We start from the raw sequence: 25,057 nt of genomic DNA on the forward strand, positions 1-25,057 counted from the left end.
GCAGAAACAAGTTCCAAGAAGGACATTCCAGGAATAATTAATGAACAGGGGGAGTGTGTATGTGAGGATCTTCAAAAGGCAGAAGTATTCAGTCAGCAGTATGTAAAGATTGTTGGTTACAAGGATAATGTCGAGATAGAGGAGGAGACTAAGGCCAAAGAAGTAATAAAATTTACATATGATAACAATGACATTTACAGTACGATACAAAAGTTGAAAACTAGAAAAGCGGCTGGAATTGATCAGATTTCTGGGGATATACTAAAGACAATGGGTTGGGATATAGTACCATATCTGAAGTACTTATTTGATTATTGTTTGGTCGGAGGAGCTATACCAGATGAATGGAGAGTTGCCATAGTAGCTATAGTAGTAGTAGGGTGATAGACATAAAGCTGAAAATTACAGGCCAGTCAGTTTGACATGCATTGTATGTAAGCTTTGGGAAGGCATTCTTTCTGATTATATTAGACATCTTTGTGAAATTAATAACTGGTTGGATAGAAGGCAGTTCGGTTTTAGGAAAGGTTATTCCACTGAAGCTCAACTTGTAGGATTCCAGCAAGATACAGCAGATATCTTGGATTCTGGAGGTCAAATGGACTGTATCGCGATTGACCTGTCTAAAGCATTTGATAGGGTGGATCATGGGAGACTACTGGCAAAAATGAGTGCAATTGGACTAGACAAAAGAGTGACCGAATGGGTTGCTATATTTCTAGAAAATAGATCTCAGAGAATTAGAGTAGGTGAAGCTTTATCTGACCCTGTAATAATTAAGACGGGAATTCCTCAAGGCAGTATTATCGGACCTTTATGTTTTCTTATATACATAAATGATATATGTAAAGGAGTGGAATCGGAGGTAAGGCTTTTTGCGGATGATGTTATTCTCTATAGAGTAATAAATAAGTTACAAGATTGTGAGCAACTGCAACGTGACCTCGAAAATGTTGTGAGATGGACAGCAGGCAATGGTGTGTTGATAAACGGGGTTAAAAGTCAGGTTGTGAGTTTCACAAATAGGAAAAGTCCTCTCATTTTTAATTACTGCGTTGATGGGGTGAAAGTTCCTTTTGGGGATCATTGTAGGTATCTGGGTGTTAATATACGGAAAGATCTTCATTGGGGTAATCACATAAATGGGATTGTAAATAAAGGGTACAGATCTCTGCACATGGTTATGAGGGTGTTTAGGGGTTGTAGTAAGGATGTAAAGGAGAGGGCATCTAAGTATCTGGTAAGACCCCAACTCGAGTATGGTTCCAGTGTATGGGACCCTCACTAGGATTACCTGATTCAAGAACTGGAAAAAATCCAAAGAAAATCAGCTCGATTTGTTCTGGGTGATTTCCGACAAAAGAGTAGCGTTACAAAAATGTTGCAAAGTTTGGGTTGGGAAGAATTGAGAGAAAGAAGAAGAGCTGCTCGACTAAGTGGTATGTTCCGAGCTGTCAGCGGAGAGATGGCGTGGAATGATATTAGTAGACGAATAAGTTTGAGTGGCGTTTATAAAAGTAGGAAAGATCACAATATGAAGATAAAGTTGGAATTCAAGAGGACAAACTGGGGCAAAATATTCATTTATAGGAAGGGGAGTTAGGGATTGGAATAACTTACCAAGGGAGACGTTCAATAAATTTCCAATTTCTTTGAAATCATTTAGGAAAAGGCTAGGAAAGCAACAGATAGGGAATCTGCCACCTGGGCAACTGCCCTAACTGCAGATCAGTATTCATTCATTCATAGTGCTGAATTGGTCGACCTCGGCAATCTTCGAGATTCGTACTGGCAACCTTTGAAACACAAACTATGAATCGCTTATGCATCGCTGTGCGACATCTGGCGTACACTTTACGTACTAGTACTGTTGTTATTTACACAGCAAAGCCAAACTATAGAATGCCCTCTAGGAATAAGATTCGCATCGAGAAATGTTATATAATGTGTGTGTGTGACACAGTTGTTAGCTTAAGATAACAAAGGTTTAGCAAAATTCATATCGATCGATCATATTATCTATTAACCAGCGTTTCGTCTTAGGTCTGACACTAGACTCGTCAGAGTGGGATGTGTCAGACCCTACCCACTGACGCTGGGTGTATGCAGGTGAGCTGATCAGAAGCCTATATAAGAGGCACAGTCTGATAACTGCATACGGGATATAAATCTCCACAGTGGAATTATTGCAATTAGAGCAAACGCCTGAAAAGCCTTACATCTGATATGTTTTTGACATGCTCTATTGGTGAAAAATATCTAATTCCCTCCATGGGAATTTAGAATTTTCCATTCGGAATTGCTAGGCGGGCAATAATTTCACTGTGGAGATTTATACCCCGTATGCAGTTATCAGATTGTGCCTCTTATATAGGCTTCTGATAAGCTCACCTGCATACACCCAGCGTCAGTGGGTAGGATCTGACATATCCCACTGTGACGAGTCTAGTGTCAGACCTAAGACGAAACGCTGGTTAATAGAGCAAACGCCTGAAAAGCCTCACATCTGATTAGCTCAAAAAATCTATTACTAGTAAAGTCGAAATTAGGAAGTTTGAATGAGTCGAAATATGCACAGATTCATGTCATTTCACTCCCTTTTCCACCCGGGGTCCATTCCTCGTCACCTGGAATTCTCCAATCCTGGTCATCAGATCTTGCAACCTCTTCTAAAATATCAATTCCTTATTCACTAGCTTGATTCCTTGCATGAATACTGTAAAATAGCTAATATGGCAAAAATATTGTTACTATTCATACCTTGTGTACTTTCACCAACTAAATTCCCAACTGAAACGGAAAGCTAATTTCAGGAACGCCATCATCCGCTCGCAACTCGGGCACAAATAATCATGATTTTCACATTTGTCTACATGCCACACATAAAATTATAACATTTTCTGCAGTTACTGCTTACCGCACCATTTCTCCCAACTACTTTAGCACTTAAAACACTTGATTTGCACATTTAGATAGAACATGTAGAGAAAAAGCACACACACTACTATCACCAGGTGCCATCTTGGATATCAGAGCATATTAGAACATTGCTGAATGCCTGCTGTCCACAGTATGACAAAATGAGCGATTCTGAACAGGAATACGGCAGTTTCCTCGTTTACGCTAATAAAAAATGATATTAATAGCAAAGACGTATTTACGTAGACGATAATGATGTCATGCTATGTTCCATTATAAACGAGTTTTGAGGTGGACACGATAGATTTCAATGAAACTTGGGTGAATAATCAAGTAACATGTCCTAATTTTAATGGCAATAATAATTTTGCGTAAAATGAACGGCAGAGTTATAATTAATTACTGAAAAAAAACTGGGCGCCTTGGAGTAGTTGGCTGCTGATACGCACCTCGCGTACCTATGCACTGTAAATGTATCCCGATAATTCTATTTTAAAGTTACATAAAACATTCTATAGGTACTGAAAATGAGATTTTGGTAACATGAACAGAATATCACGCTTTACAAACTTATTTTATTAACAATTATGTATATGGATACATCAAAATATTGGGGTTTTAATACTTCAGTATCGGATCTCAGTACATTGTCATGTTAGAGTATAGCTAGTTTATTCCAAGTCATTGTAAAGGTTTAATTTCAGTTAGATTACTATAGTGCATTTCCCCTCCGTTTAATCATTTTTCAGAGGGTTACGAAGGGCCCATACCAGATGTACGAGTGCACAGCTTCATGTACACAGCCTGGGAGAGAAAATAAAATTGATCATGCTCCATCTAAATGCGAGGGATACATTTTGGTTAACTCTGGCACCCAAATTACGGATATTTCATATTATTATAATTATTTATTTCAAGTAAATTCAAGTAGAATCAGTAAAGTGGTAACCAACGTGGTTGTAGTTATGTTACAAGTTTCCTTGTTAGTTATCCCTCTAGATGCAGTTGCAAGAACTTACTCTATGTTTCGCGACATCCACGTAGGCACCTTCTGCACTTTTTTTCACCCCGCTCTCTCTCTCTCTCTCTCTCTCTCTCTCTCTCTCTCTCTTAATAGTGAAGACCTGATAATGTGTTGTATCTTTTCAAGCTGCACTTTTGGTAAATCGTTGGTAATTTCCTAACAAAGTACTGAAAATGGTCATACTTTCACAGAAATCATCGACGGAAGTTCGCAATTTTTAGTCTCGTCTAGCTCATAAACTATTAGAATGTTGTATTAGGTATAAGGGTTGCCCAGATGAAACAGACTTCTGTAGGTTTCTGTAATATTTTATTTTTTTGGAATACGTGAACATACAGGAAGTAGTGAATGCTGTATGGGTGATATATCTACCTAATTATAGTCGTCTCGTTGGTTCAAGCAGATTCCCTTTAGCCCACTTGGTGACGGATACCCAAGCGAACGAAGTCTGTGGTTGGCGGCGGAACAAATCTTCAACGGCTTCTCGGACTCACCGCTGCTTGCGAACCGGCATTCCTTGATTATTGTTTCACACCAGATTGCCCACTGTGCCTAATTTGGTTTTGGCACGTTCTTACTCGTCCATGATAAAATTCCCAAAACCATCTGAATAATGTACAGGGAGATACACACTCATTCCCATGCACATCCTTCATACGTCGGTAAATGTCGTCTACGCTACCACCATGTGCCACCATAAACTGAATAACCAACGCTGAGCAATTCTAGACCAATTCATGACAAAACCGTACTTTATCACTTTGTTCCCGCGCGTACAAACAGCACACAAACACTTTTCCTACGATACCACATTTCTTCCTGATGTACAGCTCGTCCGGAGAGTGGTGAAGCCTCAAGGTTGCACTCCATTATCAGTAGACCTGGGATTTTAAGGCAAATGCCTATTTGGTCCCTTATGAAATAACATGATTTTTAAAAAATATGTTGACGTTTCATGATAAATCCCTTATATTAATAGAGTTTTACAGTGCCCTAAAATTCCTATTTGGACCTTTAGAGCCTATTTTACTATTTTAGTGCCTAAAAATGCCTATTTTCTACATTTAAAATAAAATTCAACTTCTGTAATTTTTACAATCACACAATGGACATCCCTGGAACGAGCAGAACAGCAGAGGGAGGGTTTTTCACAGAAATGTGCTCTTCCCAGACAACTGTCACCAAAGGAATGCTGAGTGAAGGGTGGAGGTGTAGGATTAGCTCAGAAGAACAACGAGCAGGTAGTAAAGGACGTTCTGTGTCGAGTGACGGGGTGAGGTGGAGGATTATCTAGGAAGAACAAGGAGCAGGTAGTAAGAAGGGACATACTGTGTCAAGTCGCCAGTGAAAGAACATCTGTTTAAGTGAATATAGTTCATTATGTCTAAAACAAAATCATCTAAGAGTGCGCTTATACAACAATGGCTTGTACAATTTCCAGGGATGACTTTTGATAGCAATATTATTTTCTGTCAGTACTGCAATAAACAGGTATGTGCATATATCTTAAATTTCATGTTAATCTAAAACTAAGGTTTTGATATTGGCTCCTCTAATTAATTGTAGAGGCCTAGTCCAGGCGACGTGGGTTCGATTTCCAGTACCCGCAATAATTTAGAAATCTATGAGGTCTGGAATGGTGTTGACCCAGCATCGTGAGGACAGTTGAGAAGCTACAGTGGGCAGCGGTCACGAAGGCAAGGCAATATGGCTGAGGGATGTATCGTGATGACCACATGCCACCCAATATCTGCAGGCCATGAGCTGGGCAGCAACTGTTATCGAAAGCCAAGGCCCTTCGGGGACTGTAGTGTTCTTGTTCTTATTAACTTTAGAGTAATAATGGCTTAATTTAAATAGTTCAAAATTACAAATTTTATTCAATAGCTCACCCTTTCTATTCCTCAGCTTACTCTCTAATTGACATCACTTTATTGTGTTTTAGATTTCACATGAGAAAAAATGCCACCTTCAGCATGCAGATACTGCCAGTCACAAAGCGAAAGCAGCCATGAAAAGTAACATTAGACAGACTCTGCTCACACAAACTGTATCTCCTACAACCCATAATGGTTTCTATGCTGATATGTGTAGAGCCCTAGTTGCAGAAAATATCCCCTGGAATGCTGTGCATAATCCGGCTTTCAGAGATTTTTTTACAGAAATACACCAAGCAGCACATCCCATTAGCATCTACATTAAAGAAAAACTACTTAGATATTTGTTACAAGAGGTAATTTTGTCAATCGGGGAGGATAATGGGGAGTCTTGCATATGGTTGTGTGTGGACGAAACCACAGACTCTGTGGGCAGGTACATTGCTAACCTTATAATAGGAAAACTGGAACCCAGTTAGGCATCTACTGCTCACCTTCTTTGCTCTAAACAGCTTGAGAAAGTCAATAGTCAAAGCATTACATACTTCATCAATAAGGGGTTGCAATTGTTGTATCCTGGGAGTGTTGATGATTCTAAAGTCCTTCTCCTTGTCTCCGATGCTGCTTCTTACATGATTGCCACTGCACCTCTCCTCAAAGCTTTCTATCCTTCTTTAATTCATGTTACTTGCATGGCCCATGCCTTGCATAGACTCGCAGAAACAGCTAGGGCCGAGTTTCCTGCAGTAAATACTCACATTTCAACAATGAAGAAAGTGTTCTGTAAGGCCCCATCAAGAATAGCCATCTTTCGAGAGAAACTCCCCTCTATTCCCCTTCCACCACAGCCAATCATCACCCGTTGGGGTTCCTGGGTGGAAGCTGTCCTGCATTATGCAGAACATCTTGAGGAAATCATGACTGTGATCGACAATTTGCCTTTAACGGACAACTCTGCATGTGTGTCGTCTGTCAAAGAGCTGTTAAATGATTGTTCCAGTGTTCAGAGAGACATTGCATATATTCAGGCAAATTTTTCATTTCTTCCAGTCACCATTACAAAAATGGAGGAAAAAGGAAACAGTCTCAAACAGCAATTTTCTGTAATTGAGGAAGCTGAGAATAACATACAAAGTGCTAGGGGCAAGGTAGGGGATAAAATAAGAGACAAGTGGTCTAGTGTACTGCAGAAAAACCCAGGTTATTCAGTGCTGAAAAGGGTACATCAGGTAATGGATGGGGAAAAGGTAGACTTACCAAGTGAAATTGAATTGAAAAATGTAGGTAAATTTTCCTATGCCCCTCTAACATCTGCGAGTGTGGAGCGCTCTTTTTCTGCTTTCAAAATGATTTTAACAGACAAAAGACACAGCCTGACTGTGGAAAATTTGGAGAAGATTATGTACTGTAAAGCAAACTACGAATGAAAGTACTGTAGGAATGTTCCTCACAAATAATAAACACATACTCCATTCGCGTTTACACCGTTATTGGATGCCTACAGTGCTGTAATTGTGTACAGTGATTTTAGTATTAAGGTTTTAGATCAGTACTGATAATGATATATCATATAATCCATAACTTTTTTGACACATGACTTTTTTATATTGTTTTTTATAAATGTCTTTTTTATTCTGTCTTAATTTTGCAGTTATTTCGGTTAAGAATAGGGATACCACGTTTGTTAAAGTAAAAAAGTATCACGTTACAGTTTAAGTGTATACTGCAATATTTTAAAGTCTATTTCCTGCCTATCCACACATTTTAAAAACATATTTTAAGTGCCTATTCTCTCTTTTAAAAGCCTATTTACTTGTTTTAAAAGCCTATTTTAGGTGCCTAAAACTAATTTTTTTTTTAGAGCTTAAAATCCCAGGTCTAATTATCAGTAATCGTAACGCTGGAGAAGAAGACCCCTGACTTGTCTATTTTGAGTGCTGCGCTGTGCTCAAGACGATTGCATGTTAAGATTAAAAGCGATGTCGACAGCGCGGCGGACGGAGACACACTGCGAGGTAGGGATGGGCCACTCGATCGCCTGCTCGAGCAGGCTCGAGTGCTGACGTCACGAACTGGTGTGTCGAGCGTGGTCGAGCCAGATCGAGCAACACGGAATTCCTTCGTGACGTAGGCTTGCATGTGCGCTAAGCAGGAGTGTGTGTTAGGGCTCGAGCCACAATTCCGTCTGCACTCATTCACGTTGATATTCACCATCCGGCACTACGCGTAGAGTAGAAGTAGAGTCATTAGCGATAGCGTCCATTCTACAGAAATACATACGTACCGTAAGTCATAGTGGACGCATCAGTTTATTAAATCCATATATGCCCAGAATTACTTTTTTTATCAAATGGAAGTGACTGCTCGACATGGCGATGAGCTCTGCATGGTGATTGTATTTGTGTGGTTTTCCTTTCGTTACTTGGCCGCTACTTCCATTCTTGGTTCTTCTGAACATTGTATGTATCATTTTAATAATATATTCTGTTCAGTTTTATTATAATGCTATATTTACTATTTCTCCTACATAATAACAAAATGTGAACCGACCTGACGTCCTGCGTCCGATATAATATAACTGGGTTTTTTGCTATTGGTTTTACGTCGCACCGACACAGATAGGTGTTATGGCGACGATGGGATAGGAAAGGTGTTAGGAGTGGGAAGGAAGCGGCCGTAGCCTTAATTAACCTACAGCCCCAGCATTTGCCTGGTGTGAAAATGGGAAACCACGGAAAACCACTTCGAGGATGGCTGAGGTGGGAATCGAACCCACTTCTACTCAGTTGACCTCCAGAGGCTGAGTGGACCCCGTTCCAGCCCTCGTACCACTTTTCAAATTGCGTGGCAGAGCCGGGAATCGAACCCGGACCTCCGAGGGTGGCGGCTAATGACGCTAACCACTACACCACAGAGGCGGACTTACTTACATATTACGCCGTATCATTTCTCAGGCGATAATATTACTCCAGGATAACAACCATATAATCCATATACTCCTATGTTGTGTAAGGGATTCAATGTATTACGTTAATAATGTTAAGGCGTTATCATTATAAATATTATTTTCATGGTACGAAATGTAACAAGCTATTTCTGAAATTGCCGGGTGAGGATATAGTTTGTTCAGTTGTGTTCCTGTACACACACTGGTTCCATTTCATTAGTATTAAAAGAGCAAAGAAAATTGCCACTCATCTGATTTAGTACAAGGTAATCACTCATAGATGGCAGGCCATACTCCTGCTCGAGTACTGCTCGAGCTAGATCGAGCAGTGACGTCATCAGCTCGAGCCGCTCGAGCTGCACTCATGCCCATCCCTACTGCGAGGACTGTCCCCCACCACAGAAACGTGGCTGGAATCCTGCCTGGCTAGATTTCGCAAGCGTGACCTCGAGGCTTCATCACTCGCCGGACGAGCTGTACGTATCCATCCAGCGACGCATGCCCAATGTTCTCTTCCTTCGAATAACGACGCTCGTACTAAAGTCCGTTTCATTTGAGCAACAGTTATATTTTGGGTTAAATCTATGTAGACTGTCAACTGGCTCATTAGGTGAAAAGCCAGTTGTGGCACTTTGGCTGTAAGTACGTTTAAAATGAAGGTGTAATCAATTGAGACTCTTGCCCCAGTTTAAGACATTTTTCGTTTTTTGCTGTTGGCTTTTACGTCATATTGACACAGACAGATGGGACGATGGGGCACGACGGGGCTAGGAGTGGGAAGAACGTGGCCGTGACCTTAAGGTACAGCCCCAACATTTGCCTGGTGTGAAAATGGGAAACCATCTTCGGGGCTACCGACAGTGGGATTCAAAGCCACTATCTCCCGAATTCAAGCTCACAGCCATGAGTTCACTCAGCAATGTAAGATGATGTGAAGTTGGCAGAATTACGCTAAGACTAAAATAAGAGCACTAGCTAAAGTGAACTGAGAAGCAATAATGTTGAGAAAGCACATACACATGAGCTGTATGCAGCAATTACGTGGATGTTCTCTAATCTATGAATATTTAACTGGTGTTAAATGATCACTAGTTTCAGTGGTAACAAACTAAATGTTAAATTTAAAATAACCTTTGTGTTACGTTCTCTGGATTAATCGCAGTATCCAGTTAGCAGGAAATAGTACGCAAGTTATATCCAGCTAACACAGAGAAGCGGTGATAATTTGCACATTCTTCCTCCGCAGCTAATGTATATATGCCCAACCCTTGTCTCGTTCCTCTGCAGGGTCAGGTATTAAGTGAGATGAATCTTCGTAGCAAGTTTTTATGACCGGATGCCCTTCCTGGCGTCAACATGATCAGAGGATTTAATGAGATAAAACTAATGACGCGATAAATCGTCGTTGCGCCTGCGAACACCTCTATGTGATAATGTTTTTGGAAAAATACTGACCCGCAGCACATATATTATGAAGAGCGAGAATTCGTTGACAATATTCGCACAATATTGAAGCTTAGATGACAGAACATTACCGGCAAAAGTTCTAAGCTAAGTCGTTTTTGCAGGCGCAATTACAATATAATAGTAGCAAGGTAGAGGGTGAAACCCGGTGACGGCACATAGCTTACTCCTCTCGAAGAGCATTAAGGGGTCTGCTCAAGGCTTAACAACCCATCCGACGGACGATTCACCATCAATAGCGTCATATGCCCCCACCCTTTATAAACAATGCGGAGAAGTTTAGAATTGAATCCAGGCTTTTAGCACGCAATCCAGTGATCAGAAATTGCAAACCACCACCTCTCCTACCCTGCCGACCAACATTCTGATGGTGAACATTTTTTCGACGAACGGGAATGGAAGCTGCTAACCACGGTGTCAGGTCTTAGAGACTTGACGCCTTAGCGATCATTGCCAAAAAGCCAAAACCAAACGCCACGGCGCAACAGCCCCGAGGGGCCATGGCCTACCAACCGACCGTTGCTCAGCCCGAACGCCCACAGATTATGCGGTGTCGTGTGGTCAGCACGACGAATCCTCTCGGCTGTTATTCTTGGCTTCCTAGACCGGGGCCGCTATCTCACCGACAGATAGCTCCTCAATTGTAATCACGAAGGCTGAGTGGACCTCAAACTAGCCCTCAGATCCAGGTAAAAATCCCGAACCTGTCCGGGAATCGAACCCGAGGCCTCCGGGTAAGAGGAAAGCACGCTAACCCTACACCGCGGGGCTGGCAACGATCATTGTCACTCAGCTATTAACTGGTCGAATAACAGTCCGTGGTTACTCCGATAGACTGGTTCAAAATGAAATCAGTAATAAAACACGATTGTTGCTTCTTGTATGCCTTCGCTGGCAGGACCTAGTGTTTACAGTGCACTATGTCTTCTGGTATAGGCTAGAGCAATTTTGTTACTTTCATAGATCTGTCTCTGTTTTATCCTTGGCTTTGACAATATGAAAGTGACTGAGGTATGAGCGATGCTAGTAATGCCAATTCCTTATGCAGCCAGTCCCTGCTATGAATGGTGTGAAAATGTTGCTCATAGGGTCGGTTGATGCATTTCAGCGGGCTTGGCAGACTGATATGTAATAGCAACTCTGGCTCGGTGAGGAAAGCAACGGGAAACTACCTCACTCCTCATTTCTTTAGTACGCCTCTTCAGTGATGCCTAGGCCATCTATGACAGCTGATGGCAGAGCTGTTGAGGATCCCACCAGCGGAAGCGCTGACGGACTGAACATACATACAGTTGCTTCTTGTGATTCATTATTAACTTAACCCTCCACCAAGCACTCACTACTCTTCATATTAATATAATTAGAAACCATTTATATAGTTAATGTGGAATTCATGAACATCATCGTCTACAATGAAGTCCGGCTCTTTGGCTGAATGGTCAACTTAGTGGACTTTTGTTCAGGGGGCCTCCAGGTTCGATACTCGACTGGCTCGGGAATTTTAACTATGTCTGGTTAATTCCTCTAGCTCGGGACTGGGTGTCTGTGTTCGTCTTAGCACACATCATCATTTACGTACATTACTCACCGGGTGAGCTGGTCGTGCGGTTAGGGGCGCTCAGCTTGTACCCGGGGATAATGGGTTCGAACCCCACTGTCGGCAGCCCTGAATATGGTTTTCCGTGGTTTCCCATTTTCACACCGGACAAATGCTGGGGCTGTATCTTAATTAGCCATGGCTGCTTCCTTTCCACTCCTAGGCCTTTCCTATCCCATCGTCGCCATAAGACCTATTTCTATCGATGTCGGTGAGACGTAAAGCAAATTGTGAAAAAAATGTATTACCCAACAAACCACCACAGAAATACGAAATAGTAAATACATCCCTCCACATACCGTTGGCGTCAAGAAAGGCATTCGCCTATAAAATTAGACTGTGAGCTTGCATCCGGGAGATAGTAGGTTCGAATCCCACTATCGGCAGCCTTGAAGATGGTTTTCCGTGGTTTCCCATTTTCACACCAGACAAATGCTGGGGCTGTACCTTAATTAAGGCCACGGCCGCTTCCTTCCAACTCCTAGGCCTTTCCTATCCCATCGCCGCCATAAGACCTATCTGTGCCGGTGCGACGGAAAGCCGCTAGCAAAAAAAAAAGGCTAAAACTATGCAAAGTGCCGACTCCAGAAAATCGGGAAAAGCCAAAAAGGAGAAGATTGTCTACAAATGAAATTTAAGGGACACTATTACTACTGTATATCTGAATTAGTGAGGTTTTAAGTTTGTCAGTTTTGGCTGTAAATAGTGTAAAAATATACTTTGCGTCTTCTTTTTTTAAATATCGCTGGCCCCGCGGTGTAGGGGTAGCGTGCCTGCCTCTTACCTGGAGGCCCCTGGTTCAATTCCCCGCCAGGTCAGGGATTTTTACCTGGATCTGAGGGCTGGTTCGAGGTCCACTCAGCCTACGTGATTACAATTGAGGAGCTATCTGACTGTGAGATGGCGGCTCCGGTCTAAAGAACGAAGAATAACGGCCGTGAGGACTCGTCGTGCTGACCACACGACAACTCGTAATCTGCAAGCCTTCGGACTGAACAGCGGTCGCTTGGTAGGCCAAGGATCTTCGGGGCTGTTGCACCATGGGTTTTTATTAAATATAATTTCATGTTGTTGTACGCTGAGCATTTAGCCCGAAGGTTGGTTTGATCCTCAACAACTCCTCCATCAGCTGTTGAATATGGCCTAGGCATCATTGAAAATGCATTAATAGGGCAATGAGGAGTGAGGTAGAGAACAACTGAATTTCGAATAATCTTTGTCAATCTAGGCAACCTCCAATAACTCATGAGGAAAGCAGAATAAAGTTATTCAAGAAACATAATCAGATGATTAAGTATTCATTACCTGGCTCCCCTAGGAGTCGCATACGGAAGTCAATGTAGTTCTCTCGGTCGTACACGCGTTCCTGCCGCTTGCTCCTTAGACGAACTACGCCTTCGCCGACCACATGGAAGTGTAAACCTGGAACATAAATCACTCAGATAACCACTCTTCAAGACTAAAGAAAACACGAAGGGAAGGAAAGATAACGCACAAAATGGGTTTCATTCATAACAGAGAAATGACACACCATGTATATGAACATTTTACTCACTCTTTTTCAGAGGAACGTTCTCTTATACCAAAGGTAGCAACTACCAAAGGATTTAGGTTGGGTGTTAGTTTTATTAATATTGCATACTATATACACCTCACAGTTTAGAATGTTGTGGAATCAGGCACGTTATGTTGTAGAGGGCGTGTGTAATCCTGAGGCAGCACTGTATACAACCAAGTAGTTCAATTGCTTGTTTGCAATATAGCAGATGTCGCTGCCTACGGTCTGTGTTGAGCCTGGGGTGAACTATGCTATTTCGGGTGAAGGCTGGTAGTAATGTATACAGTGCAGTGTTTAAGTTTCATGTGCAATGCGAATTTCCCAGTTTACCCGAGCCAGAACCGTGGTATTGATTCAGGGTAGACATACACAAGTAGCAGTATCACGCACCGTAATCAAAATTCAGTGTCATAAACGTGAAAGCGGTACCGTGAGACCAATGTTGTGACTGACAAACCAAGGGAAGGTCGACCGAGGGAGTCAACGCCAGGTCAAGATCGGTATAGTTTTTTCAGTTGCCCAAAACTAGTGCTTTTGTTTGGTATCGCAGTTAGCTTCTCGATCTAAGCAGAAATATCTAGATTCTTTAAATCATTCATTATGCCATACACTATAGCAATACTGGTTTTCAGAAACAAGCCTTGCGTATCAATTTTGGTAATTGCTGCTGCTATATTAATCACATCTCCGGCTCCATGACTAAGTGGTTAGCGTGCTGGCCTTTGGTCACAGGGGTACCGGGTTCGATTCCCGGTGGGGTCGGGAATTTTAACAATCACTCGTTAATTCTACTAGTTAGTTGCTTTACGTCGCACCGGCACAGATAGGTCTTATGGCGACGATGGGATAGGGAAGGGCTAGGAGTGGGAAGGAAGCGGCCGTGGCCTTAATTAAGGTACAGCCTCAGCATTTGCCTGGTGTGAAAATGGGAAACCACGGAAAACCATTTTCAGGGCTGCCGACAGTGGAGTTCGAACCTACTATCTCCCGGATACTGGATACTGGCCGCACATAAGCGACTGCAGCTATCGAGCTCGGTTGTTAATTCTGCTGGCACGCGGGCTAAGCGTGTGTGTCGTCTTCATCATCATTTCATTCTCATCACGACGCTCAGGTCGTCGGGTCGCCTACGAGCGTCAAATCAAAAGACTTGCATCTGGCAAGCCGAACTTATCCTCGGACACTTCAAGCACTAAAAGTCATAAGCCATTTATTTATTTATTTATTTTATTTATTTATTTATTTATTTATTTATTTATTTATTTATTTATTTATTTATTTATTTATTTCGTTAGTCAGATGAGTGCAGATGAAAATCATGTCTTCGATCAGTCAACAATGTTTTCGTCAACAGTTGTGCTTCTCTGATGCTTTCAGCTTCATTCAGATCCAGATCCATAATCAATATTTTAATGGGTCGAAAATTGTCTGCGTAGTACTTAACTGCTTCAGTCCAGTTTTCCCATCACCTAACAACAGGTGAAATGATAGTTCGCCTGTATTCTGGAGAAATATCTGTCTTCAACTTGGCGCTTTTTTGTTTTTGCTAGTGGCTTTACGTCGCAACGACACAGATTGATCTTATGGCGACGATGGGATAGGAAAGGCCTGGGAGTTGGAAGGAAGCGGCCGTGGACTTAATTAAGGTACAGCCCAAGCATTTTCCTGGTGTGGAAATGGGAATCCACGGAAAACCATCTTCAGGGCTGCCTACAGTGGGATTCGAACCCATTGTCTCCCGGATGCAAGCTCACATCTGAGCGCCCCTAGCCGCATGGACAACTCGCCCGGTCTTAGCGCTTTTAGAATGATCTTTACCAGTGATGTGACCTAATTTACATCTGGGAAAAGAACTCTCGCTAATTCAGCAACGCAATGCAACGCTAAACAAGTAACTTATAGGCCTATCATCTTGGAATAAAGGATCTCTAGTCCATCAATAGATTTTCGCATGAAAGAATGCATACTTAATGCACATTTTCGTACCGTGCACCGGAAGGTCAGTGTAAATGTAAACGGTCATGGTCAGAGTACATGTAAACAGCCATTAAAGAATCTACCCACAGTGAATGATTTGGTTTCTTCAATACGCTCATATGAAGAAGGTCGGATTTCCTATCTCTTTTTTTTTTACTCCTAAAAAAATACAATATTTGCAACACATATTTGGACAACATCTGCTGTCTCGTCCTAAGACCTATAAAAACTGTCTCCAGATTTCTAGTTCAATTTACATAAAGTTAAATAATACAGTTTGTACCTTTTTCGGATCGATTATTCCTCTGGAATGCTGTGGTTGCTATATTTTTAAAGAAAGTGAACTATCGTAATTCATGATTTATGAGTTTAGCTAGCAGAATGTCTGCAGAAATAAAAGCTTTACACAAATCCTTGTTGAACGATGCATAGGTCGCCAGAAACAATCATTCAGAAAGGGGAGAACATATCGTATTCACCTTAACACAACTATTCTGAGTATCAATAACGAGTGGATAGGTCTATTAACTGTCTCGCAATGTTGAATACTCGTAAGTTATTAAATACTTAGTGATTAGAAGAAAGCATAACCGTTACTTCCTAGCAAAAGTTTCTAAACAAATATTAACTACTTTTACAATAGTAATTTGTATGAATAACTAAATGACCCGTATCCCTTGAGAGAGCAAGTGGCGCGAATAATTAACCCCGGTCGTTTAATAAGTGGAGAGTAGTGACTGAAGTGGAACTGCTTCCTTTCCAAACCGTTAATCTGATAGAGCAGGCAGCCATTGTCTAGCGAATTTCAAGCGCCCGTGTTCTACGGCATTGTTTTACTAATACTGAAGAACGTACCACAACAGTGGTCACCACTGAGTCTACAGAAAAACTGCACTTTTTAACTCAGAAACATCAGCACAGTAAAAACGTAGCCTACGCAGGCTTTAAATCGTTTGGGGGAAGGAGAGACTCACTTCATATTTACTGATGATGAGCAATGGAATTGGAGGTACCTGCCGTTTTGTCGGCCCGGTGAATGTAATAGTACGACGTGGCACGTGACTGCGATATCGCCAGACCCTGTTACTGGCCGTGTGAATAATGGATGACCACAGGATAGACAAGAGACGAGATCTCTGCTTATTTGATTGTGGCCAGTTTATCGGTGCCAGGCGTATGGGTCATTACATCTACAAGGTAGATCAGCCATAGGCTTTCCACGAGCACCGTGCCAACAGAATTCCTTGAGTACGTCGATTCGGGAAATACCACCACCACCACCACCACCACCACAGTCAACTGCCGTGGAGTACAAGGTCTTGATGATGAAAGTCACCGTCGGCTAGCTCGGATGGTAAGAGGTGGCATACGGGCCTAGATTGCAGCAGATCGCCAGTTAACTCATTGCTAGAAAACAACAGAGTGTAAGCAGCTATGCCATCCAGAACTATCTCCTCGCAACAGTGTACAGGAGCCGCCATCCCACAGGCGTACCACTCATCAGTAGGTGCAATGACTGACATGGACAAAGGAACATCGCCTCTGGACTTTCGAAGTACGGAAAAAGATCGCCAGGTCAGATGAATCGAGGTACCAGTTGGTACACGACGACGGCAGGGCATGCGTGCGTCACCCATCAATGAGGACATTGTTTCAGAACCTACCACTCGTTTCTTGCCAGTAGGTGCCAGCTCAGCCGGTGGTGGCGGTATCCTCGTATGAGGATTGTTCACGTGGGATGAAATGAGAGCCGTGGTATATCTACAAACGTCCCTCACCGGAGAACTTTACACGAACCTTCTGTCGGATCATGCCCATCCATCTGTTCACCTCCAAGTCCCTGCAGGAAACCTTTTCCTGTAGCAGGACAATGCACCGGCTCATCGCACCCGAATTGTGGTCGATTGTTTCAATAAACACCCTAAAGAAATTAGGATGCTTGCCTAGTCCTGGAGGTGACCTAACCTCAATCCTATTGAGCGCATCTAATAGATCAAGAGGAATTTTGTATTTTGCGGAAAGATATGGCAACCATGTATCGTAAATGGCTTGTTTCTAAAGATTAACTTTCTCTGCCTAATTTGAGTCCCTTTCGAAACGAATGGCAGGATATGACAATTTTAAAATCTCCATTCCACGAAGTTGAAAAAATATTGATAGAGATTAGGGGCTCACTAGAAATTACACACCGGGCGAGTTGGCCGTGCGCGTAGAGGCGCGCGACTGTGAGCTTGCATCCGGGAGATAGTAGGTTCGAATCCCACTATCGGCAGCCCTGAAAATGGTTTTCCGTGATTTCCCATTTTCACACCAGGCAAATGCTGGGGCTGTACCTTAATTAAGGCCACGGCCGCTTCCTTCCAACTCCTAGGCCTTTCCTATCCCATCGTCGCCATAAGACCTATATGTGTCGGTGCGACGTAAAGCCCTTAGCAAAAAAAAAAAGAAATTACACATTTTCAGTTGTATCTTAAACATTAAGTGGTGCTCACCATATTCCAGTTGCATTTAAACTCAACGTGTAGCCTACACAAATTTATTTTTTGCTAGTTGTTTTACGTCGCACCGATACAGATAGGTCTTGTAGCGACGACGGGATACGACAAGACTAGGTCAAGGGAGGAAACGACCTTGGTTTCAATTAAGGAACAGCCCTAGTGCCTTATGTGAAAATGGGAACCCATGGAAAATCATTTTCAGGACTGCTAACACTGTCATTTGAACCCACTATCTCCCGAAAGGAAGATCACAGCTACGTGTCGCAAGCCACTGTGGTGTCATCTTATGTCTTTCATTTGAACTTCCAATCTGGTTTACAACCAGCAGAACTCTGTCCTCCGTGGTGTAAGTATGGAATATTAGTCATGATGATGGACAATCCTCGTGTTGGTTCATCATCATCAGGTGTAATAGGTCATTTAAATAAAGGTCATAGACGAAATCACATCTATACCTATATAAATAACATAGTAACGACCGTGTGTCTGTACAATGACTATTTTGGCGAAATTTCCGTACAGTTATCCGTTTCAGATCTAATAATGACCATCTGCATAATTTTTAGCTTTGGTGTCAGCCTGTCTGATTTCTTATAACTTGAAAACTACTGGATATATTTCTACCAAACTTGATATTTAGAATCCACCTGCCATTTGGTAGATTTTACGGCAAATATTATTTCTAAATACCTAAATTTACTGGGGGTTTATCCGAAACCGAAACCATGGTTTTGCACTCCCACATAATATTCACATCCAAAATAAATTTAAATCTGCTATCCTTAATGGGCCAACGGCCGTAGCCGTGTTGAAACACCGGATCCCGTGAAATCTCCGAAGTTAAGCAACATTGGGCGTGGTCAGGAGTTGGATGGGTTGCCACGCGCTGTTGGTGGGGGGTAAGGGAATGGAGGAGCGGAAAGGAACTGGCCACCCTACCGCACGTAAACTCCGGCTCAGGAACACCTCTGCGGAGGTTCGGACCTGCCTTCGGGCAGAATAACCCTTTCCTTATCCTTAATGGAAATCAATTTCTAAAACTTTTTCTCATGTGCATCATTTCGTAGGAGGATTAATAAGGGAGATGTCATTAACGGACGGTTTCTCAGCGCAAGTCCCAACGGGCTTAACTCAAAAGCGGGTGCGTGTAAAGCGTATTTCTTTTAACTTGAAAACTACTGAAGATATTTCAACCAAACTTTACATTTAGCATCCACCTGCCCAAAGGTAGGTTTTAAGGTCCATACCATTTCAAATTCCCGGAATGGACTGGGGGTTTATAGGGAACCGGAACAGTGATTTTACTCTTCTACAATATATACAAGACCAGTCTGACTGGAAATGGACCAACCTTGACGGAAATCCATTTCTAAAACATTTTTTCTCATGTGCATTTTTCGACAGGAGGATTAATAAGGCAGATATCATGAACGGTCGGTTTTGCAGGCTAAGTCCAGCGGACATAGCCCAGAAGGTGTTGTACGTGGAGCATATTCCTTATCTATCTATATAAATACAATTGTAACGACTGTGTGTCTGTACATTGACTATTTTGGCGCAATTTTCGTAGAGCTATCCGTTTCAGGGGTAATAATGATCACCTGCGTATTTTTTTTTTTGTTTTAGCGCCCTGAAAAGCCCTAATTATTACCCCCTCCCCCAATATCAAGGTTGCGGCACAATCTGCCAGACGGGCTAGAAAATTTAAATTTGGCAAAATAATATACGTTTTAGTCTGTAACCGACGGAAAACTTCCACGATCTTTAAATTTTTCACGTTTTATCCCCGAAGAATATCGAAATATGACGGCAATTTTAATGACGGTGCAGACCTTCGTTTCGAGGTATTTCGTGGCTAAACGATAAGTCCTATCACAAAACAGATGGCACAATCTCGTTCAATTTGGAGTGACCTACACCTTTGGTCCTATGACTTTTTGTGGTATCTCTATCCCTTATACGTTAGATTTATCTCCATTTCTCAACTGTAAGTACATCTTGCACTTTTTACGCGCGTAATTCATACTCTGAATCAAGTATAGGAAAGACAGAATCATTAAATTCTACACGAACATTGACCCACCCAATAGCCATATGTGAGCCAAATGCTAAGTTTGTAGCTGTCACATTATTGTCCGAAAAGTAATGCACTGTGAGACAAACCTCCCCAAATTTCACCCTATTCAACGTTTCTAACTAAATCTGATACATGAATAGATGAGATACGAGAAAATATCATAGGACAAGCCATTTAGACCGTTAAATACGGTATCTTATGGTACAATCCGTTTGGCGATATGACGTACCGTTTAGCAGCAGTTAATCTGTAAATGAAGGTCTGCAATATTTTAAACATTCATATACTTTCGTATGTCGAACTATATGTATTCACTGATGTAGATTTGTAGCGATCGAGAAAGGGTGTGTCTGCTATTGTAATCAGTACTCCCCACATCGACTTTGACTGGCAGCATGAATGGCGTTCCTTCTCCAACTCCTGTGTAACTAGCATTAGTAAGGAGGGCCTACCGTTGTAATGAATAATTGCCTTCTCGATCTGATTTGCAGAAGGCAAGGGAGCATGCAATTTTGTTCAAACTCCCTTACCCGATTGTGTTTGGCCATAGGCAAGGGCGCCCGCCATTATAAACAATTGTACTCATATTAATGTGACTGGCATTAGGCATAGTGGCCTGCTATTTTAATGGAAACTCACCAACTCAGTGTGACTGGCAGTAGGGAATTTACCAGCCTTTATAATAAAAACTCAACTGTAATCTGTCTGGAAGTAGGAAAGGGGGCCTGCCGTTGTAACGAAAACTTCCCAGATCGATTGTGACCGCGCATTAAGCAATGGGGCCTGCCATTATAATGTAAACTTACCAGCAATATTTTGTGAATGGCAGTAGGCAAGTGAGCCTGCCGTTATCATCACAGCTCCGCAACTCACACTTTACATTTGAAAACAACGTGTGGGGACCACCCCATGCTATTTCTCGGAAAACGCTAAGAGAAATGCAATTTTAAAACATCTTATTCACTGCATGTACAGTAATTTACTTCGATATCCGTATACAATGTAATCGAAGAATGCCGTAGCGAAGCATGAGTACATTTGCTAGTTTAGAAATATTTTCTTGACACGCTTTTGTTATTGTTATTTTTATTATTGCACTAGCATTATTTGCGTCATTTTTGTTCCAAATGCATGTACAGAATTTCTCTTCTGTCGTATACAAATGTAAGACATGGTACTTGCGGATTAATTTCCGTTGTATGACTTCCAATTCACATATTATTTTTTTAAACCTAAGTTATAAAAATAAGACACTGTTTTTAATAGATGAACTCATTTGTATACTTCCATATGCTATTGATTCAAGCAGTGTATACCTAGAAATAAATCCGAAAAATAATTGTCTCCTCTCCTGAAAAATTACTGATTTGTTGGTTACATCCTCATTCCGGGGAGGTCTTCAATTATAAACCTGATTTCCAAAGTTTTCTAGCTAATTATGTTCAACAGTGATGTTGATTAAACATAAATATTAACGTTTATTCAGATGTTATCACAACCAGTTAACGATAACCCTTGGATCAAAGTCACGTGGCACGGAAACTCAGCTGTGCAGGCAAGCAATCAGCAAAAGCTACAGAGGAAGGCCATCGAAGATCTGCACGAGAGACCTTCGAGAGCTATTTTCCAGGAACTGTGATCGAATGATGAGCGGAATTTAACGGTGTGTTATCTTGTTGCACAACAAACGTGTTTGAGATAAGATGAGAAATTATGCCCAACAGCTCTTGTACTCGCACATAAAGTTTGGAGTTTTCGTTGAAATTCGCACTTTACTTGAACAGGATCGGATCTTTCTTTTTCTGTATTTTTTGTTACAAGATTTTGGTCAGTAAGGTCACTGAATTCGTGTTCAATTCAACACGGCACTAGCCCTAGCACAGTTACCGTGAGAGCTTTACAGTCTCTAAAGTTCCAAAAATAGTTTAAAGTTTTGAAATCGATGAACAAACTAACAAGAGAAGTCTTCTTATGAGTGATATTCTCTACAGTGGCCAATGCATTCTATTTCGTCGATAATGAACAACAGTCTGGGATGGAACATTGAAATGTCCACTCAAATTGCTTCTTCCTTTTTTCAATTTGCTTTACGTCGCGCCGACACAAATAGGTTTTATGGCGACGATGGGATAGGAAAGGGCTAGGATTGGGAAGGAAGCGGCCGTGGCCTTAAGATACAGCCCCAACATTTGCCTGGTGTGAAAATGGGAAACCACGTAAAACCATCTTAAGGGCTGCCGACAGTGGGGCTCGATCCCACTAATCTCCCGAATGCAAGCTCACAGCTGCGCGACCCTAACCGCACGGCCAACTCGCTCGGTCAACTGCTCTTGACTATACCTGAGAAAAAAATAACACTCCTAAATACCACTGGATCATTATCATGCGAAGATGTAAGATTCTTGTTTTGATTGATATAATTAGGCTAATGAGCATTGGAACTCACGATAAACCTTTCTTGGAATAGACTTTCATCTTATTAAGTTACTAGGCGTTACCCGCGGCTTCGCTTGCGTGAATTTTGACGCTGATTCTTCCACTCAGTTTTCATGATGGGAAGTATACCTTTTCAATCTCCGGCAAAGCTGAGAACTGAACTTACCGGGCAAGTTGGCCGTGCGGTTAGGGGCGCGCAGCTGTGAGCTTGCATCCGGGAGATATTGGGTTCGAACCCCACTGTCGGCAGCTCTGAACATGGTTTTACGTGGTTTCCCATTTTCACACCAGGCAAATGTTGGGGCTGTATCTTAAGGCCACGGCCGCTTCATTCCCAATCCTAGCCCTTTCCTATCCCATCGTCGCCATAAAACCTATTTGTGCCAGCGCGACGTAAAGCAAACTGTAAAAAAAACTGAACTTGTACCTTGGCTAATAGCGTTAACCACTATACTTCAGATGTAGACAGTAGAGTGTTGTGCAAGACAAGGGTCTAACAGTCTTTCTGTTAGCAGTACCACTTTTCATGTTCAGGTCGACTCAGCAGTGTTTGGCGACGTACTCTTGATGTTATACTGTAACGCCCACAGGAGATCATATGACTGGTAGGAAATCGGTGGAGAAATGCTCGGTGAATCGACTTAACTGCAGCACGCACGTGCCTTCAGCTCCATTAACTGTGACGGTAAGCAGGCCTAACTTCATCAATGGCCATAATAGCTCTGATGTAACCTGCAAGACTGTAGTGAAAGTCGTAGACGAGGTCACACAGCATACGTCACCGTCGTCTGTAGAAGGTTGGCGAGATTTGTCACTAACATTGCAGAACCCTATCAACTATGTAACAATAGGATGCCATCATTAAACTGGTTCGTCATCATGAACTTTGTAAGCAAATAATAATAATAATAATAATAATAATAATAATAATAATAATAATAATAATAATAATAAATATTATTATTATTATCCGACTCATTGGCTGAATGACCAGCGTTGAGGCCTTCGGTTGAGAGGGTCCCGGGTTCGATTTCCGGCCCGTTCGGGGATTTTAATCGTGTTGGATTAATTCTTCTGTGTCGGGGACTGCGTGTTTGCGTTTGTTCCAACACTTTCCTCTTCATATTAAGACAACACACTACACTACCAACCACCACAGAAACACGCAATAGTGATTACATCCTTCCAACAAGGTTGGCGTCAGGAAGGGCATCCGGCCACAAAACATTGCCAAATCCATATGAGCGACACAATTCGCACTCGCGACCCCACAAGTGTGGGAAAATAGGTAGAAGATTATTATTATTATTATTATTATTATTATTATTATTATTATTATTATTATTATTATTATTATTATTTCCGAGCTGAGTAGCTCAGACGATAGAGTGCTGACATTCTAAATTTAAACTGGCGAGTTCGATCGCGGCTCAGCCCACTGGTATTTGATGGAATTTAAATACGTTAACCTCGAGTCGGTAGATTTGCCGGCACGTAAATTCTCGGCGTCTCCGATAACCATAAATTAGTTAACATGATCTAAAACCAATAAAATTATTACAATTAATATTCCTTAACATCCCTTCAGTTCCTATAGGTTTTAAAAGACGTTGGATGTTAGAAGTTTGTCCTGCAGGAGTTCTTCAATGTACCGGAAGCCAATGATATGGAGTTGTACTTAAACGCCCTGAAACACCACCGACCTCAGCCGAGATCCAACCCGTCATCTAGGAAATATTGTAGGACAACAAACCGACTGCACCACTGAAGTCGACAAAATAATATTCCATGGGAATTGTTGTAGTTGTAGATTCATATATTGCTTTTTGTTGGTTCATTTAAGGGTATTGGGACTGATAATCCACAAGTGCCTTTGCTTGCAATTAAATGGGCTAGGACTAAGAAAGAAGCGGCATATCCTCTATATTTGGCAACATACCGGACAAATCGTTCTAGGATGGCCAAGGGCGTGATTATAACGCACTTCTCCACGCTCCAGTCTCAAATTCGTGGCAGAGCTAGAAATAGAACTCAAATCATCAGACGGGAAGCTGCTACCGATCTACGCAGCTGCAAGCTTACATTGAGGAAATTGTAGGTCTCTTCCCCCACACACTTGACAATAGCCCTGAAAATAGTTTTACATTGTTGCACATTTTCACATCAGGCAAATGACGGAGGTGTACCTTATGAAGGCCATAGCTGCCACCTCCCCAGTCATAGCCTTCTAATTTCCCAACGCCGCTGAATGTTTTCATGAGTTACTGTGACGTTAAGAAATAAAAACAGCAGCTACATTAACCTCTAGATCTTGGCGACGGACTAAATAGAACCAGTACGTCAAAAAGCACATCTGAATCATACTACTTCTTGTAAGAGTATGTGAGAAATTAAGCCACTGTGATCCGTGACTCAGAGAAGCAGAGGGCATAATGTTGTTTTTTTCCGTCTATTTCCTGTAGCTGAGCTGATGTCCACGTGCGCCACCAACAACCGTCTCCAACGATCAAACGCTGCCCTTTAATGTAGGCCCTTAGGCCTTGAAATCTTGCTTTGCCTTGGTGCCTGCGTAAAATGTTTTGTTCCTTGATGACGCCATTGTCCATGTCCCTCCTCACCCAAATTTTCTCACCTTTTAAGTTGCTGGTATTCCTCAGCACTATTTCCGCCATCAGGGTTGATA

The 25,057-nt window shown here is 42.0% G+C and overlaps 1 protein-coding gene across 1 annotated transcript in view; it reads right to left on the reverse strand.

Moving 5' to 3' along the window:
• Vdup1 (arrestin family protein Vdup1) overlaps nucleotides 1-25,057 on the reverse strand; it is a 321,093-nt gene that overhangs the window by 57,044 nt on the left and 238,992 nt on the right. Inside the window, exon 2 of the mRNA XM_067139106.2 lies at nucleotides 13,134-13,250. Within this exon, the coding sequence (XP_066995207.1) occupies nucleotides 13,134-13,250 (117 nt within the window). The remainder of the gene's footprint in view (nucleotides 1-13,133; nucleotides 13,251-25,057) is intronic.

This window comes from Anabrus simplex, chromosome 2 (genome assembly GCF_040414725.1).
Source record: "Anabrus simplex isolate iqAnaSimp1 chromosome 2, ASM4041472v1, whole genome shotgun sequence".
Classification (NCBI taxonomy): domain Eukaryota; kingdom Metazoa; phylum Arthropoda; class Insecta; order Orthoptera; family Tettigoniidae; genus Anabrus; species Anabrus simplex.